The following is a 16,335-nucleotide window of genomic DNA, read 5'->3' as shown; positions in this document are numbered from 1 at the left end:
ACACCGGGTAGTTGTCTCTCGGCTCCGACGCCGACTGTCAAAATGATAGCTCAAAAGTGACCATCTCAAAACCTCGGACCTGAACCGTCCCGCTAAGAACTATAGAAAAAAAGACCCTGAGACTCGAAAAGCAAACAAGATTCATTTCCCCTACCCTTTGTGAAAACTGGATCTTCTTTCATCTCCTCCGGCAGGCAACCGAAACACTGCCCAATCAAGTCAATCACTGACGACATTTTGAAAATCCCAGACATTTTATCCTCAACACAAGCCATTCGCCACCACAGAGTCATATTGATAAACAAGCCCGTATCCCCTGTTTCAAGAATGCTTCCGGCGCATCACCAGCAACCAGGAGCGTCAGGAAGCCACAGTCTCACTCATCTCTGTGCAACGAGAGGCTTTTCGGGTCTCTTCGTACCCGACTGCTTTACCTTGTTTCATGAATCACTGGCGGTAGCCAGGTCTTCGCTTAATACCAAGGTCGAGACCGCATCTGACACTCAGAGCCAAGAGAGATCCGCCACCACCGCTTTTGAGTTCCGAGACTACCGGATCGGCGCAGCTCTTGGCGTATTTACGGCCTCCTTTCTCAAAAAGGATCAGATACGAGGTCACCTTGTCTTACCACGCAGCTGCCCAAGGTTCCGCAGCAATGGCCGTTGGTAGGGCCTCTGCCAAGTGGTTGAAGTTATCCTTGAGTACCTAGTATAGGGTCTTTACAGCTTCGGATACGAGATTTGAAAGCTTGTGTAGGAATGCTTGCGCACCATTATTGGTTACACAAAGCGGTCATGCTGAACGCGCAAGCACGCAGCGATGGGAATTGTGCGCAAGCACTCAACTGGAGGCCACTATGATGATTCCCGGCATGGGTTTACTTCCAGATCGACCCTTGTACAAATCAGAAAAGGAAGCTAGGTTAAAAATCAATGACCATGAGGCGATTCGGGTATTTGACGTTGTACTTTTGACATCAGTTAAGTCCACCCTACACAATCAACACTTGACCCTGGTACCTGCATACGTCAGGGCACTCCCGCGTCGATGCCTTGGGACCAAGTCAGATCTGGGCTGTAGGCTGTCTCAGCCGCAGCAACAAGACAAATCGTTTGCACGGTGAAAACGAAGTTGACTAGACCTCGGCAATAAGCAAACCTTACAGGCCAACGACATGGCAGGTCCATGAGACGGCTCTCTCGGTTCACGGGACCAATAGATAAGCAGACGTCGACAAGAAAAGTTGGCCAAGGCGCAGTGGAATCTCACGCCATCCGCGCCACGACGCGACGCAGATCAAAGCGGCCGACAGGGCCCGAGATAAAGTTCTGCCACGCGCTTAGCCTTGTATGCGGGTGAAGCGGAATCGAGGACGAGAAAGAAGGTTTGGACTAGGGTCTTGTCCCTGAGAGAAGTCATTGATACGCAGTGCCTGAGTGGTCCAGCAAGGGGAGGGCTCAACTCAATCTTGGGGAGGTCAGACTCAGGCTCCCCAGCTGGCAGTGATGCCGTTTAACAACAGTGGCCCTAGTCCAGGGTCAGATATTGGTGCGTCATGTTAGGATCCGCATAGGTGGCTCTCGTGTGGTGATCCCATGATCGAATTACAAATCATGCCAATGTTTCCAGCTGGCCGAGTTCCCGAAAAGATGGCTTGGGGAAGAATTCTTGTATGCCATTTTTGGAAACTGTAGCCCTTGGCAATCGAGCATGAGATCTGAGAATCTGTACTGGTAGGTGGGTCAAGAACTGCATTTGATCCGTGACGGTGCAGGGTAGCTGGATGATTCGAACTGATCAACGTAGGTACGAGAAAACGGCTGTTTGTCACTGGAAGGTCAGTCCAGTAGTACGTTGGGTCTTGTAGCTTTCTATGGTATCTCATATGTAGTGGTGTGTATCCCGGAATGACTACTCAGAAACGGGAATCTGATCATCGAATGATGGTTGTGTTTTTGATTGCTTTGGACGCATCTAGGACACTCCCAAACTGAGAGGTCCTTTAAATGGCGAATCTCGTGAGTATGATAACTTTGGCTCAGCCATATATAGTGATGATAAGATAAGATTATCAATGACTGATCATTCAAGTCATAATCTCACTTGATGTTGTGGTGAGATCGAGGCATCACAGTAACTCAGGCGCTTGGTGTCCAACTGCGACCCTTCCGCTCAACCAATCAGAGCCACGCCCGGTTAGCTCAATCGGTAGAGCGTGAGACTCTTAGATACCCACTGGGTGATGAGTACGCGATCTCAAGGTTGCGGGTTCGACCCCCGCATCGGGCTGTTCCTATAAAAACGATTGATTACGAGCATTGCATGGCTTCTTTTTTGCCTTTTGTTTTGGTTCATTGGAGGGAGGGGGGAGGCTATGGTTCATTCTCAAGTCCGGTTCATCTCTCACCATGCGAGCAGCTTTCACCAAGGAGCGAAGCACCTGTTCAGTCTCGTCTCTGGTCGAACTTATCGTATATCATTATGACCATGTCCCAGAAACGATCGCTGAACTTGGTAAAGGACTGACTACAAAATCATGCCTGGCCCAACTCCTCGTTGCGCCTCCATAATCCCACTAAAGCAGAACGATGATGCCCTGTGACCAACTTGCGCTGATCATCAGATTCACGCCCCCAGCCTAGCCGTTTCCCCCTGGACCTTAGGAACCAGCAAGGTCGGACCAAAATCCTGTTCCAGGCCTGTATCGATATTCACGCCGAGCCGTTTCTTATCCACTTCCTCCCCCGAAGCCAACTGATACGAACGATGCTCTTGTAAAACTGCTATTAGTGAGAATTCTTTGATGGCTTGATGGACTCGTACCGCAAACACTAAATCTTGGACCTTGCACTAAAAACGCAACGAGGCCACGATGAGTGACGAGAGAAATGTTCTTGTATTTGCCAGACGAAGCAAGGGCACTCAGGCGCCGCCGAATTCTCTCAGCTCGAGCTGTCGCTCTCTCAGGACTGTGCGCCGAGTAGTCCCACTGCCTGCGACATGCTGAAAAGTCGAGATGAGGAAACTTGGCAGCAAGTTCTGTTCGTGATATTCCTTTGTTGCAGATTGCGTCATGCGCCTCACGCAGCTCAGGCCAGACTTGAACCTCGACTTTCTTGCTCCCAGAAGAGTCGTTGAAGAGGTGACCAAACACGATATTCATAGTCTGAATGGTTCTGGTCATAGGAGACACCAGGATAAGATCAGGCTTCACGGTCAAGGTTCGTCGCACAGCTTTGGCTTGTTCGCATCCAACCTCTGTCAAAGGAGGATCTCTGTATGGGTAGCCTCTCTGGACACTACACAGATTAGCTGCCACGCTTGACCATGACCGAAAACTGCAACATACTTGTGGCGGCCCTGCCCATGGCGCAGGATGTGAATCGTCGCCATCGCATTGGTTGTGATGGCGTAGGCAGAAAGGAACGCGGCGGCGGCCGAAGGCGTGCAACCTTTGTCCGACGCTCTCCAAGGACTGACACGTGACGGCGCCGCCGCCGTACTACAGATGAACCTTCTAAGTTAGTAAGAAATGGCGCCTTCTTGAGATGGAATTCGTAATTAAAATGCAACGCATAGTTCAACATCAATTTCCAGGGTGATCTGAATCAGTCATCTCAGTAGAAACGCTCCACGAATACGGCCTTGGCCCCTGCATTGTAGATCCTGGCAACGCAGAATACTTCCTCAGACTCTCTTTGCTTGAGCCCAAGCTTAGGCCACAAACGTCAACGCTGATTAAATTGATGCTGTGGTACTCCTGTTGATATAAAGACTCGAAAACGGAGAAAACCGATATGAATGAGACAGAGAAAAGTAGACTTTGTGTTGGAGTTGGCTAAGTGTCTTCATAGAATGTGGCGCACATTTCAATAATTTGGACCTTCATCAGCGATTTCGCCAAACCTGGCATCGTGTTGGATGTTGTTGCTCACGCTGAAAAATTCATGGTCAACCGGCATCGGGGGCTTCTCCTTGGTTGCAGTTATATCGTCTTGAACAAACGTTATGATGGCTGGTTTCTAAGTGTGGTGAGATAGAATGAAAGTGCCCAAGAGGAGGGCAACGCAAGGCATCCCATACTTTTATACAAATCTCTTTGAATCATACGTACCATCGTGATTGTATCTAGCACGGCGAAGCCTTCCCCGTTAGTTGATGGCAAGACATACCCCAGCTCTAGTCCCCGGCCGCCGCTTATTGCTTATTCAAGATCGTTATGACCACTTCTCCGCAAGACGAGATTTAACCCACTGGCGCCGTCAAATAAATGATAAGAGGAATAATTTCACCTGATTATTAGCATAATTGGTTACTGATAGGGGCTGGTGAAAGGAATATGACCAAAAGGAGGTGGCTGATATGCCACTCAGATGGGCGTTCTGGGGCTTTGTCACGGATTGAGATGGCATTGATCAAAATAACAGCGATTTCTTCCCCGGATTCCCCGTGCCCCTACTCTCACGCCATGTCGAGGCCAACAGATGGACCCAGCCATATTCGGCGCGCGATAAGCAGTTACGGAACTGCCTGCTTATTTAGGCTGACCAGGACGGTTGGGGATAATTGATCTGCGAACGGCAGTCGCCCCTGCGTGGCTGTTTGGACTGCGATAGGTAAATGCTTAGAAAGGAAGGAATAAAAGAGATTATTAACAGAGGACTGGTCATCGGCCGCCGTCTCGACACACGTCCAGCCACATCGGCGAGTCGCTTGCCGATGGGGCACGTCTCTCCCAAACCTCCATCATTAAGTGACACCAAATAGTCCCTCAAATGCAGCCTTAGCCCCTGCATCGTAGATCCAATCAACCCACAGAACACTCTCTAATAATTTCTTTGCCTGCGCCCAGTCTCCAGCATAAAGTATCGATGCGGTCTTTGCAAGGGCTGTGCGATGCCATTCTTGGTCGAACGACTCAAAGATGGACAAACCAGAGATGAACAAGGCCCAAAATGCAAAACGTGCATGCTCTGGAGGTGGCGGATACTGCTGGGCCTGTAGTGCGAGACTCAACCTGTCCGACAGGTATCGCATGTTTCTGCCGATACTAGGTATTTGAAAGAGAAGACCCTTGATATACGCCAACATTGACAGCCTCATGAGTTCGGCCAGTGACGTGCTATCATACTCGAGGTGAAGTAACCGATTCGGAACGGAAGTGCTTAGCGATAAGAAGAGGTCTGGCTTTACCTCGAGCCCAGATTGGGCGCGGCTCGCTATTTTGGAGTAGCACTTCAAATCGGCCCAGACGGCGAGTAGTCTTGGATCAAGTGATGGATAGATCGCCTCGAGTTCCTTGTACCATGTGGCACACCCTGCAGGGGCGATTTGCGGTTCCCAAGAAACCTCTTGGAGGAAGAGTCGCGGCTTGCGGTTGGTTCCCATGGCGAGAGCGAGGTCAAGTCTGCCACAAGTTAGTTGGAAGAACCAAGGGGTTATCAGCCATGACTTGCCGCTGGGCCTTGTGCTGTACAAGGCTTCCGCGTTGAAGAGATTCCACTCCTCCTCGCAGCTCGAATATCCGGTACAGCCCATCCATGTGCTTCTCGACAGTCTGTAAATCCCCAAACACAGCAGCGGCAGATGCCAGCATTGCCACAATCGCGATGGTGGCCATGGCTACCGCGCCATGTCTGTCATTGAGGCTTTGCTGGAGGTGATGAAGGGTCTTGCCGAGGTGAAACTGCGCAACATTTCCACAGGGTTGCCCTAGAGAAAGGTCCTGAAATGCTTGGGCAGTGAACAATATTGAATGAATCGCGGCTCGGTGCGTGTGGATATCAGACAGGCCAAAGACCTGGGTTTCAGTCTCGTTGACAAGTTTCATGTCGACAGCATAGAGACAGGGCTTGGCAGTGGTGAAGGCTTTCAAGTGTCAGAAATTTTTGATTCAATATCAGGAAAGGGGACTCTATGCCTCGATGCATAAGATTAAGCATATAAGGCTTCATCTCAAACCCATATCGGTCTAAAGCAAGCTCCGCTGCAATCTTTCGGGGGATTCGGTCTGGAATCGCTCGTCGGCAGCACCCGTCATCGGAAGCCTCTGCGGGTCTCTGCTGAGACTGGGCTTCTGCCCTCGCACGTCTATCAGCACGCGTATTTCTTCCACGCATCACATGGCTCCTAATGTGCCTGCGCGTACGTGGATCCGGCTTGTCGAGAGAAGTGCTGATGATCCATGGACCGGGGTTTGGGGCTGGAACAAGGGTCAGTTTCACTCACATACCATGCTGAAAAGACTTTGATACTGACTTGCTTGTGTTCCAACACTGGTGGTCGAAAGCATTTTGCATGTATTGAGTCTCCAGGGAGGCCAGCTTTGCCGTCTTACTGTTTTCCAAAAAGAGTTTGATCCAACTTCATGGCGCCCTCTAGTTTTATAGCGACCATCAGCGTCAGCTCAGATCCACGCCAAGACCGTACTGATTACTTCAATAGGAAATGATCGTCATTTGCCACATGCACCTCAGAAGTCCTGGGCACAAACAAGCAACTGGTCTTCTGCAATAATTAGTGTGCTACCTGATGGTCCATTTTGTATGCTTCTCCTGCTTCGTGCCTCGTCGTCTGTCTGTCCGTACTACCGCTGATCCAAGACGAAAATGGCAAATAGTAAGAAATAGAAATCGAGGCCATGGTGAACCTGGGCTGCAAGACGAGTTTACAAGCTTGAACGTTTAGAACGGAAGACAACGCAAGGAAGAAGACGGACTATGGCGACCATTCTAGCCATTATAAGAACGAGTTTCACCTCGACTGGACTTTCTACCGTCTTCTCATTGTATCTATCAAGTCAACTCTTTTTTTCCCCAGCCCTTTCGCAATGTTGTTCACCAGCAGCTCCATATCATTCAACCCTGAAAAGGACATTCCATCACTCCACGGAAAAGTCATCCTAGTCACAGGAGGCAACACTGGCCTTGGGAAGCAAGCCATCGTTGAATTTGCTCGTCATAAACCTCTTCAGATCTGGCTCGCGGCTCGCAACCGCGAGAAAGCCGAAGCTGCAGTCGCCGAGATCAAGCAGCAAGTTCCAGATGCGGCAATCAAGCTCCTAGAGCTGGATCTTGCCAGTTTCGAATCTATCCACCAAGCGGCACGTTCCTTTCTTGAGAAATCGGAGCGTCTTGATATACTCATGCTCAATGCTGGTATCATGGCAGTTCCGCCCGCACTCACCAAGGACGGCTATGAGATTCAGTTTGGCACTAACCACATGGGACACGCATACCTCACGAAGCTCCTACTGCCGGTTTTGGAGAAGACCTCTCAAACAAAAGTAGAGGCAAAGTCCCGAGTTGTCTGTCTCGCCTCTCATGGTCATGTCTACCTACGCAAGGGTGGCTTCGACTTTAGCACGCTTCGCACAACGGGCGAGTCTATGGGGCCACTTCAGTGCTACTACCAGAGCAAACTGGCAAACATGCTCTGGGTTCGACAACTCGCCAAGCGATACCCTCAACTCACGGTGTCTGCCATTGACCCTGGCCTTGTACAGACTGAACTGGCGGTTAAGGCAACAGGCATCAGCTGGATCCTCCGGGCGATCATCAAAACGATGCTGTTGACGCCGGTTGAGAAAGGAGTCAAGAACCAACTCTGGGCTTCAGTCGCAAAGGATGTCAAAAGCGGGGAGTACTATGAGCCCATTGGGAGAGCAGGTTTAGCAACGGATGATGGGAAGGATGATGAACTGGCTGCAAAACTTTGGACCTGGACTGAGAACGAGCTAGACAAGGTGGGGATGTAAACTAAATAGCTCTGTGTACCTGGCTCGATGCGGCGACCCATGCTTGTATTGCGAATGCTGCCATTTCCCGGGTGTCCAACAGCCGTTGTTTATTAAAGGCGGCGCATTCGTATAGTTGTTGGGTACTTGGCGATGGTATATCATTCACACTACTGAACAAAATGTTTAAAATCTTTTATTATTCGTATCTCATTAGGCATTACTCTAGTCCTATCGTGATCTGCCTTATTACGAGGCAGATTCTCAAAAACGAAGAAGTAAATAATTCCACGCAACTAACCAAAAAATACAATCGTACATCTCAACAGTAGCATACTCCTACAGAAACCATAAATGAAAAACATCGCAAGTCTTACCCTTGTGCTTTGCAGCTGTTCTGAACTTCTAATATTTGTGCCCTTTATCGTTCTCTCGTCTAGTTCGTGGCCGGTGTAACACCAGCTTCAGGATCATCATTCTTCTTGCCCTTCCTCGAAAAGACACCCTTGACCTTGCTCCATTGTACAAGCAAGAACCTGTAGATAAACACGAATGGCTTACCAACAAAGCCAGCAATGGAAGCAAACCATTCATCAGGGAAGATTCGGATGAGAATAGCCCAGGGAAGACAGAACATGGCAGTGATGACGGAAACACCCCACTGCGTAGCATCAAGTCCATCGGGAATAATCTGGAAAGCCCTCGAGCCCTTGAAGATGATGATGACCTGGAGACCAATCATGAGGAGCGTGATGAGGACAAAGAACTGGTTGCGCTGGACACCCTGGAAGATATTGAACTTGTTGTCGAGGCGGCGGTTGTTGAACATGTTGAAGATTTGCATCCAGACAAAGGTGTTGAAGATGACGGTGTCGAGTTCAGTCTTTTGTCTCTCGATGGAGGTGTCGTAGCCGAGGATCTTGTCGCCGGCAAAGTAGAGGACAAAGGTAATGGCGAGTTGGTAGATGGCCTGGCCGATGATCATCTTCCACATCTGCAAATTACATGTTAGCGTACTGGTACGAGATATTTAGAGGTGTGAACTTACAGTGACGGTGATCAATGGCTTATCCTTGCCCTGAGGGGGACGATCAAGAATCTCTTCAGTGGGAGGGTCAGTGGCAAGCGCCAAGGCGGCAAAGGTGTCCATAATGAGGTTGACCCAAAGGAGTTGAACCGCCTTGAGGACAGACTCCATGTCGGGGTCATAGACGGCAGTGATAAACGCCAAGAGAACAGCGGTGATGTTGACGGTGATTTGGAACTGTTGCAGTCAGTACATGTTACTCGGTCAGATATAAATGACGTACCTGGAGGAACTTCTGGACGGCGTCGTTAACAGCTCGTCCCCACTTGAGGGCGGTGATGATGGAAGTAAAGTTGTCATCCATGAGAATAATCGACGAAGCCTCCTTTGCAACTTCAGTACCAGAAATGCCCATAGAGAAGCCGATGTCAGCAGCCTTGAGAGCAGGAGCATCATTGGTACCATCTCCAGTGACAGCCACGGTCTCACCAAGGTGCTTGAGCCTCATGACAAGAATTCTCTTGTCTTCAGGCGAGGATCGAGCAAGGACTTGAAGTTGGGGCAAGATTTTATCCATCTCTTCCTCAGAGAGTCTTCGAAAGTCGGGGCCTTCGATTACCAGTCCGTTAGTGTAGATACCACACTCCTTGGCAATGGCCTTGGCAGTCGTGGCGTTGTCACCGGTGACCATGCGGACGGTGACTTTAGCAAGTTGAGCCTTGCGCACTGCTTCGGGCACACCGGGACGGACGGGATCTTGGATGCCAACGACACCGAGGAAGACAAGCTCGCTGAGAACAGACGCAAAGTCGACGTGGTTGTTGTCAGTGACTTCGGCAGATGAAGGGGGCCAGCTGGGATAGTCCTTGTACACGAGACCGATTGTCCGGAGAGACCTCCTCGCATAGACGTCGATGGTATCATTCAAGGTCTGGCGATCTTCATCGATGAGAGGCTCTTCTCCGAGGGTGTCAATGTCGGCCTTGGCAGTGCAGTAGGCCAGAAGAATCTCGGAAGCACCCTTGACGAGAAGACGATAACCTCCAGACCGAAGCTTGATGACAGCGCCCATGCACTTCTTGCTCGAGTCAAAAGGCATCATCTGAACAACCTCCTCATTGGCACGAACTTGGGCCAGAGACTCAAGACCAAGGTGTTCCTTTGCAAGATCGAGAAGGGCAGTCTCCGTCTTGGATCCGAGGAAAACAGTGTGGCCATTCTCCTGACCTTCAAAGGCAGTGGAGTTGATGGCGACGCTTTGGATGATGATGTCCTTCGCATCAGACGTGAGCTTCTTAGCCCAGGTTGCGATTGGGGTGTCTTGCTTCTCAGTATTGGAGAAGTTGGTGTCACCAAATGTGCCAGCGACAACCGTCATTCGGTTGGTTGTCTATAATATTGGTTAGCATCAATCCGTATGTCTGTGATCGCTTAAGTGCGACTTACCAGAGTACCCGTCTTGTCTGAACAGATAGCAGTCGCATTACCCATAGTCTCACACGCCCGAAGAACTCTCACCAGATTATTCTCCTTCAACATCTTTGTCGTAGCAAACGCAAGAGCAAGCGTAACAGCAAGAGGCAAACCCTCCGGCACAGCAACAACAATGATGGTGACGGCAACAATGAGGATGTCCATAAACGACGAAGCCTTGTCCGTCGCGGGGCGGTTATCACCGGGGAGATTGGCAACGAAACGGAACAGAAGGACAAAGAAGAGAAGACCGGCTGCAGTACCTCCGAGGTATGCGATGGAGCTGGCGAGCTTGGAGAGCTTCTTCTGGAGAGGGGTTTCTTCGGTTTCGGTGCGAACAGACATCATGATCTTGCCGTAGCTGCTGTTGACGCCGACCGAGGTGCAAAGGAATGTGCCGACGCCTGGATTACTGTTAGCAACATGGTGGGTAAGCTACGAGATTGAAGCATACCTTCAAGAACCTTGGAACCAGAGATGATGAAAGGATCAAGACCCTTTGAAGAGCGTCCAGCTTCCAATGCCTGCATAACAGCCACACCACCAGTCTTCTTGATAGCGTCCGACTCGCCAGTAGCAGAAGACTCATCACACTTAAGATCATGCCCATCAATAAAGACACCATCAACTGGCACAAGGTCACCAGGTTCAAGGTGTAGAATATCACCAACGAGCACATCGTGAACGTTGATCATAACCACCTTGCCCGAGCGAGTAACCTTGACCTCCCTATCCTCCTTCTTGGCGTTCAGCTTGACAAAGGCACGCTCCTTTTGCCAGTCATTTCCAGCGCTGACGAAGGAAACAACAATGATGGCGATACAGATGGCCACACCCTCGACCCAATCAACCGGAGTAGGATCACCAGGTTCATGTTTAACGCCAAATGTTTCGTAAAGTCCCAGCGCAAGAGAGATGACGGCCGCTGCCGTGAGGAGGATGAGAACCTTATCGTTGTATGCGTTCCATAATAACCTCCAAAACGGCGTAGCTTTCTTTGCGGGGAGCACATTGCGATTGTAAACTCGTATACGGTCTCCGAAAGGCTCTTTCGTGGGCTCTTTTGCGGGTGTCGACGGGGATTGTTTCGTAGGGGTGGTTTCTGTGGTTGTTTGCCACCCGGTGGCCTCCTCAAAGGTAACATTCTTCCTCACTGCCGTTTCCTCTGCACTTAATCCAGAAGCAACATCCGTCTGCAGGCCTGTAACGATGCCCCCCAAGCCTCCCAAAGCGCGAAAAGCATCCAACGACTTTGGGTTCAGCAGCTTGTTGAGTTGTCCAGGGGAAAAGGCAAAGGGGCTGTTATCGACCGTAAAGTCATTTTCGGTTCCTGGATCCGGCCGTAGGGAAACTTCAAAGTGTTCTAGTTCCGCTGTAGAACCACCAGAAGACGACGCTGTAACAAATGGGTCGGAAAGGCTCGACTGGTCCCCTGAGCCTAACCGGGAACGTTTTGCGGTAAGAGTAGGGGTGCAAGATTGGATTTCGTCTGTTCGGTGAGTCATGGTGATTAAATTTACGATAAGTAAATCGAGCAGAAAGACAGGAATAAGCTTAAAGGGGACAGAGCCAAGAAGGGGAACTGTGCTCGATTTTAAGCTTGGCGAAGGTGTGTAGTGAGGCTTAGCCAGAGGCCGCGTGAGTAGGATAAAACGATTGGAATATACGAAACTCCCGAAGAATGAGGCTATGCTGAGAGGAAGTGTATCAAGTCAAACCCCAGCCTGCCTCGTAGGCAGAGAGACGCCTGGGTGTACTCCGTATTTCAAGGCTAACTACACGGACGAGGCAGTAATAGGCTCGGCGAGGTGCATGGTCTTGGGGTGTGTGGCAACCAATCCGCATGCGCCTCTGACAGTCACCCAGACTAGGCGTTTTGCTTGTCGCCCTGACAGGTGTCGATCCAATTGCGGCATATATTACGCTGGGACAAACTCGTCTAACCATGCCAAGTTTCTCGCTACTCTAGTCCGGCTTTTTCTCGACGACACTCTCGCAAACTGCCGCGTCGTCTACTGCCCAAGACAAGATGCCTTGGTGCCTCACTACCAAGCACAGACCTAGGCCAAACACAGGTGCCGTACAGCCAAAACGTCTTGACCAAACATTTTTCTCAGTTAAGTTTCGACTGATGAATCATGTCAACGCCGCAGCACAGCTCCGCGTTCCCCTGAAAGAGCCAACGCGAGCTCGTGAAGAGAAATTTGATGAGGTATTTGATCAGGTCCCAGATCGAAAAATCAACTCAAATGCGACGCGTGCGTCGCGCCAAAGGTGGCAGTGCAACGCCCCTCCAACCCCTTCGAGCAAGTCCATCACCATCAAGTACAAGTACTCTGCTATCCTCAAACACGTGAAAAGTCTCAGAAACACAGCCATTGTGCTAAACACATCTTTTCTACAACAGGACATCATCTCCGTTTCTGCGGAGGCATCTAGATCTTGAAATCGCCGAGACGCGCACTCTTGGGATGCCTCCCCGCGAGAAAATTGCCTCCTTGAAGGCGTCACCTTCCTAGATGACGAAAGCCTCAAGGGGGCTGTGTATCTCTAGGTAGTCGTGTCATCGACTCGATGGCCCAGCGGAGGGCTTCGGCTTGGTGGAACTTGGGCAGGGGATGGCCCTTTCTAAGCTTCGGGGGGAGGCCGCTCGCGTGAGGCAGTGCAAAGCAAAATCAAATGCCGGAGGGTTTTCGAGCCCGAGGACTGGCTCGGTTCTTGTGCTCTAATGTCCCATGGCGGTGAGGCATCGAGATGATGCGCCGAGTTGACAAAAGTGCTGAGAAAGACATGTCAAGGAACGGACTTGACATCTGATCCATGGACAAAACATCAAAAGATCCGTCGGGGTTCTCCTTGAAATCCGCTCGATGGAGTTTTCATCTCGGTATGACACTCGAAAGCTCAGATTGGTTGATCCAATGCCAAGAACCAGGAAGATCATGTCGGATCAGTCTTGGCGACCCACCATGCAAATTAAGCTTGTTGGGAATAAGCTTCGCGTTAGTATTGGTGAGGTCATCGACGGTGAGGGCACAACATTCCATGTTTTTGTACTGGAGGCAATTATCTACAAGTTCCTTTAGAATCGTGGCAGTGCTGATTTTAGTCGATGCTTCATTTCACCAATATGGAAGGTAATGGTGCTTGGTGGAGTTGGGATTTCCTGCACCACGGCTGCTGTGCCGCCTCCAGCCACCCCGGGATGTCACTGTCTTTGAATTCCGTGGTGATTATGTATTGCAAGTACCACTATAAGGCACAATGTCTCGGGGGGCTTGTCGAACTGCAGGCGATGACCAATCCATCTGTGCTGATGCATGCGATGTCACGAGAGGTAGATCTCGGTGATGTTCGGAGCTCCTTGCGGTCACGGGTAGAGCAAGCAGCAAGATCCGATCTACCATGCTGTGGCATTCTCTGCGTTCAAATTGTTGACAGAACCGCAGCTTGATTCGTTTGTCAAATTTCCTTTTAGACGGTGGCCTTCGGTTACTCTGATACACCGTTGTATTCGGTTAATCGACCCGTCAGCCAGCTGGTTATCGAATGCATGGTCAAAATACCCTAAAGGATTAAACCCGGACTTAAAATGCATCAAGGAACTTGAAAAGAGCACGATCTTCTGGCCCAGTTAACCCATCAAGGGCCGGGCTTGAACTATGATAAAGAACACATTGTCAACACATCATAGCATTATATCCCAATGCTAACACATTGGCGTTTTTTTTTTGGCCCTTCTACTGCCTGTAGTAGTTGAAAAGAGCACACACAGACTTGAAGTTCAATTTATTATGACCAGGGCTCGCCTGTGGACGTCTATGGTTGGTGGTTTGGAATTACCACTTGAAATTGCGACCTTAAAGTAGGTAACCAAGAGAGCTTACCTACAGTAGTTAAGCCCAAAACCACAAAGTTTCATAATATTTATTGATACTTGGATAATATATTATTAAGTCTTGATGTATTTTATATGCTTGAATATCGTCCCTTTTCGTTTTTAGCTCACCATTTTTGTCGCTATGAGAACGCAACTAAATATCGTTGAGCAATGAATAGTGTTGCCCGAAAATTGGTATTAGGTTTGCCTACTATGTGAAAGTTGATAACTTACATCCATGCTCTTCCTATGCTAAATAGGTAGTTGCACGTCAAATTCGTCAGAGCTTTTGACCCTTGGGTTGAGTCGCATACCGGTGCACCTTGAATGACAGTCTTTCGGTCCTATAGTTATAGAGATCTTCATTCAAGCCCAAACTTGACTCATTGGTATTGAGAGTCACAGGGGGTCAAAAGAGGGCATCAACCATACTACTAAATAACACATTGTTAACACGCCGTGGCACATTGGACTATACTATAAGCTGGAAAACCCAACCTGCTGTCCCGTTGTCTGTTGTTGAACAAGTGCAGTCACTTTGGAGGTGAGGCCTCACACGAGATTTATATGGTGGCTGCTGACTGCATCTGTTGCCCACGACTCAGATCTTGGCTCTCCAACGGCATTGGCCATTGTGAGGTCAGGCGGACATGCAGTTGGTTGCCTTAAAATGCATTGGAATTTGTCGCCAGCCTGATTGCAAACCTGAGCCGACCCCTCTCTTGCCAGCTGTCACTACGTCACAACTAAAACAGCCAAGGCGAAATAGACAGAATCTGTTCACCAGATGCGCATCCAGAGACTTCGTAGCAAATTAAGCGTGATATAAATGTCTTATCAGCCCCGATAGCACCTCCTGGGTAGCCCAGGTGTCTCTCTTATTAGGCTGGCAAGGAAATAGTTCGCCCAGTCATCTTTTTCTCACTTCCGGCGCTTAATTGAAGCCGAGCCTGGTCCACGCAACCGCTGCGAGTCGGGAACCAGGTGTTGGCCCAGCCCGCCTGGATGCCAGCTCTGCTATTGGTCCCTGCAGCCAAGGACCAGTTCGCCTTCAAATGCACGTCTTGAATCTCGCCCGTCTTTGCACCATTTTCTCCTTTCTTCATTACTTCTCGAACTTGGCCGACGTTATCGGACCGCTTGACCTCTCTTTGAGCCCTCACTCTGTGCTTTCACCGTGGCGAAGTCCCAGCAAGCAACGCGATGCGTCGAATGCTATGCTGTGGCATTTCTCGCTCAGGCTACGATGGCGACGATGACAACGGCCAGCCTGGGCGACCAGTAGGACCCAACCCAACTCCTTCTCAACAACAATCCAGTGGTAGGCCTTCTTCACCACAAGTCTAACTTTATTTTCGCTCATGCTTAAGGATAGTGTCGAAACCAGTGGATACCGTGGTATCAAATGGTGCAGTATCGCCTTCCTCTCTTGGCATAAGTCCTACGACTAAGCCCTTAGTCGAGAGGCAAGTCAAGTCTAACTTGTGGGACGAGGCGATGGGAAGGCTCTCAGAAGACGACAAGGCGTGGATCAACTGCAACTCCAAACAGTTTCTACACTCGTCTGGCCCTGGAGTCCGTGGCATCGTTGATCTAGTTGATCAAAAGCGTCAACAATGCGAAGCCAGGAGATGGACAACCGTCTATCTATTCAACACTACCATTAATCTGTCTGATCTAGCCAGCAACGCCATCACGTGGCTCAACAAGTTCAAAGAGGTCGGCGACATCATTGTCCAGTACGATCCGGGACATGCGGCCTTACCATGGGCCGCGACGAGATTTATCCTTCAATCTGCGATTTCATGCGAAGAGCACATGGCATTCTCGCTAATCAGCGTTGAGAAAACAACAAGGATCGTCCACAGATGCCAGATCTATGAGCTGCTCTACAACTGCGACACAATCAATGCCCAGGTTACTAGCGGCCTCGAGAAGGCCTTGGTTGACCTATATGCCTCACTCCTTCATGTCCTCGCACGAGTGGGAAACTTCCTGTCCAAAGGCACTTCACGGCGCTCCCTGCACGCTGTCTTCAGGCCAACCGAGGGGACAGACCTTCTATCGGAGCTTGAAAAGTTCGAGAACGAGGTCATGAAGGAAGCCGCCGTCTGCGAGAGCAAGCGAAGCGCCGAGTCGGATTCCAAGTCTCAAGAGCAGCTTCAAAAGCTGCAATCTCTACTAAAGCTCGAATAGCGCATTATCCGAGTGGATGAAAAC

The 16,335-nt window shown here is 50.0% G+C and overlaps 5 protein-coding genes across 5 annotated transcripts; 2 read left to right on the top strand and 3 right to left on the bottom strand.

Moving 5' to 3' along the window:
• Positions 1-2,625: 2,625 nt before the first annotated feature.
• On the bottom strand, positions 2,626-3,399 carry NCS54_01083800 (Hypothetical protein; the record flags this gene model as incomplete). Its single annotated transcript, XM_053156131.1, has 3 exons — positions 3,350-3,399; positions 2,824-3,299; positions 2,626-2,771 (listed from the first exon to the last, which is right to left on the bottom strand). Exons 1-3 carry the CDS (start codon positions 3,391-3,393, stop codon positions 2,626-2,628), a joined length of 666 nt encoding a protein of 221 aa, XP_053012106.1. The 5' UTR covers positions 3,394-3,399.
• Positions 3,400-4,749: 1,350 nt separating this feature from the next.
• NCS54_01083700 (Hypothetical protein) lies at positions 4,750-6,292 on the bottom strand (the record flags this gene model as incomplete). The annotated part of the gene is made up of 4 exons (XM_053156130.1): positions 4,750-5,407; positions 5,457-5,868; positions 6,149-6,202; positions 6,259-6,292. 4 exons carry the CDS (start codon positions 6,290-6,292, stop codon positions 4,750-4,752), a joined length of 1,158 nt encoding a protein of 385 aa, XP_053012105.1.
• A 537-nt stretch (positions 6,293-6,829) lies between these two features.
• Positions 6,830-7,756, top strand: NCS54_01083600 (Hypothetical protein; the record flags this gene model as incomplete). The annotated part of the gene is made up of 1 exon (XM_053156129.1): positions 6,830-7,756. The coding sequence occupies one exon, from the start codon at positions 6,830-6,832 to the stop codon at positions 7,754-7,756; it is 927 nt and encodes a 308-aa protein (XP_053012104.1).
• Positions 7,757-8,171: 415 nt separating this feature from the next.
• On the bottom strand, positions 8,172-11,740 carry NCS54_01083500 (Calcium-transporting ATPase; the record flags this gene model as incomplete). The annotated part of the gene is made up of 5 exons (XM_053156128.1): positions 8,172-8,729; positions 8,784-8,999; positions 9,046-10,152; positions 10,209-10,639; positions 10,690-11,740. The coding sequence occupies 5 exons, from the start codon at positions 11,738-11,740 to the stop codon at positions 8,172-8,174; spliced, it is 3,363 nt and encodes a 1,120-aa protein (XP_053012103.1).
• Positions 11,741-15,318: 3,578 nt separating this feature from the next.
• On the top strand, positions 15,319-16,311 carry NCS54_01083400 (Hypothetical protein; the record flags this gene model as incomplete). The annotated part of the gene is made up of 2 exons (XM_053156127.1): positions 15,319-15,436; positions 15,491-16,311. 2 exons carry the CDS (start codon positions 15,319-15,321, stop codon positions 16,309-16,311), a joined length of 939 nt encoding a protein of 312 aa, XP_053012102.1.
• Between the last annotated feature and the right edge of the window lie 24 nt (positions 16,312-16,335).

The sequence above is a fragment of the Fusarium falciforme genome, chromosome 8 (genome assembly GCF_026873545.1).
Source record: "Fusarium falciforme chromosome 8, complete sequence".
Classification (NCBI taxonomy): domain Eukaryota; kingdom Fungi; phylum Ascomycota; class Sordariomycetes; order Hypocreales; family Nectriaceae; genus Fusarium; species Fusarium falciforme.
The sequence above is the reverse complement of the archived record's forward strand: the minus strand, read 5'-3'. Positions and strand labels throughout refer to the sequence as shown.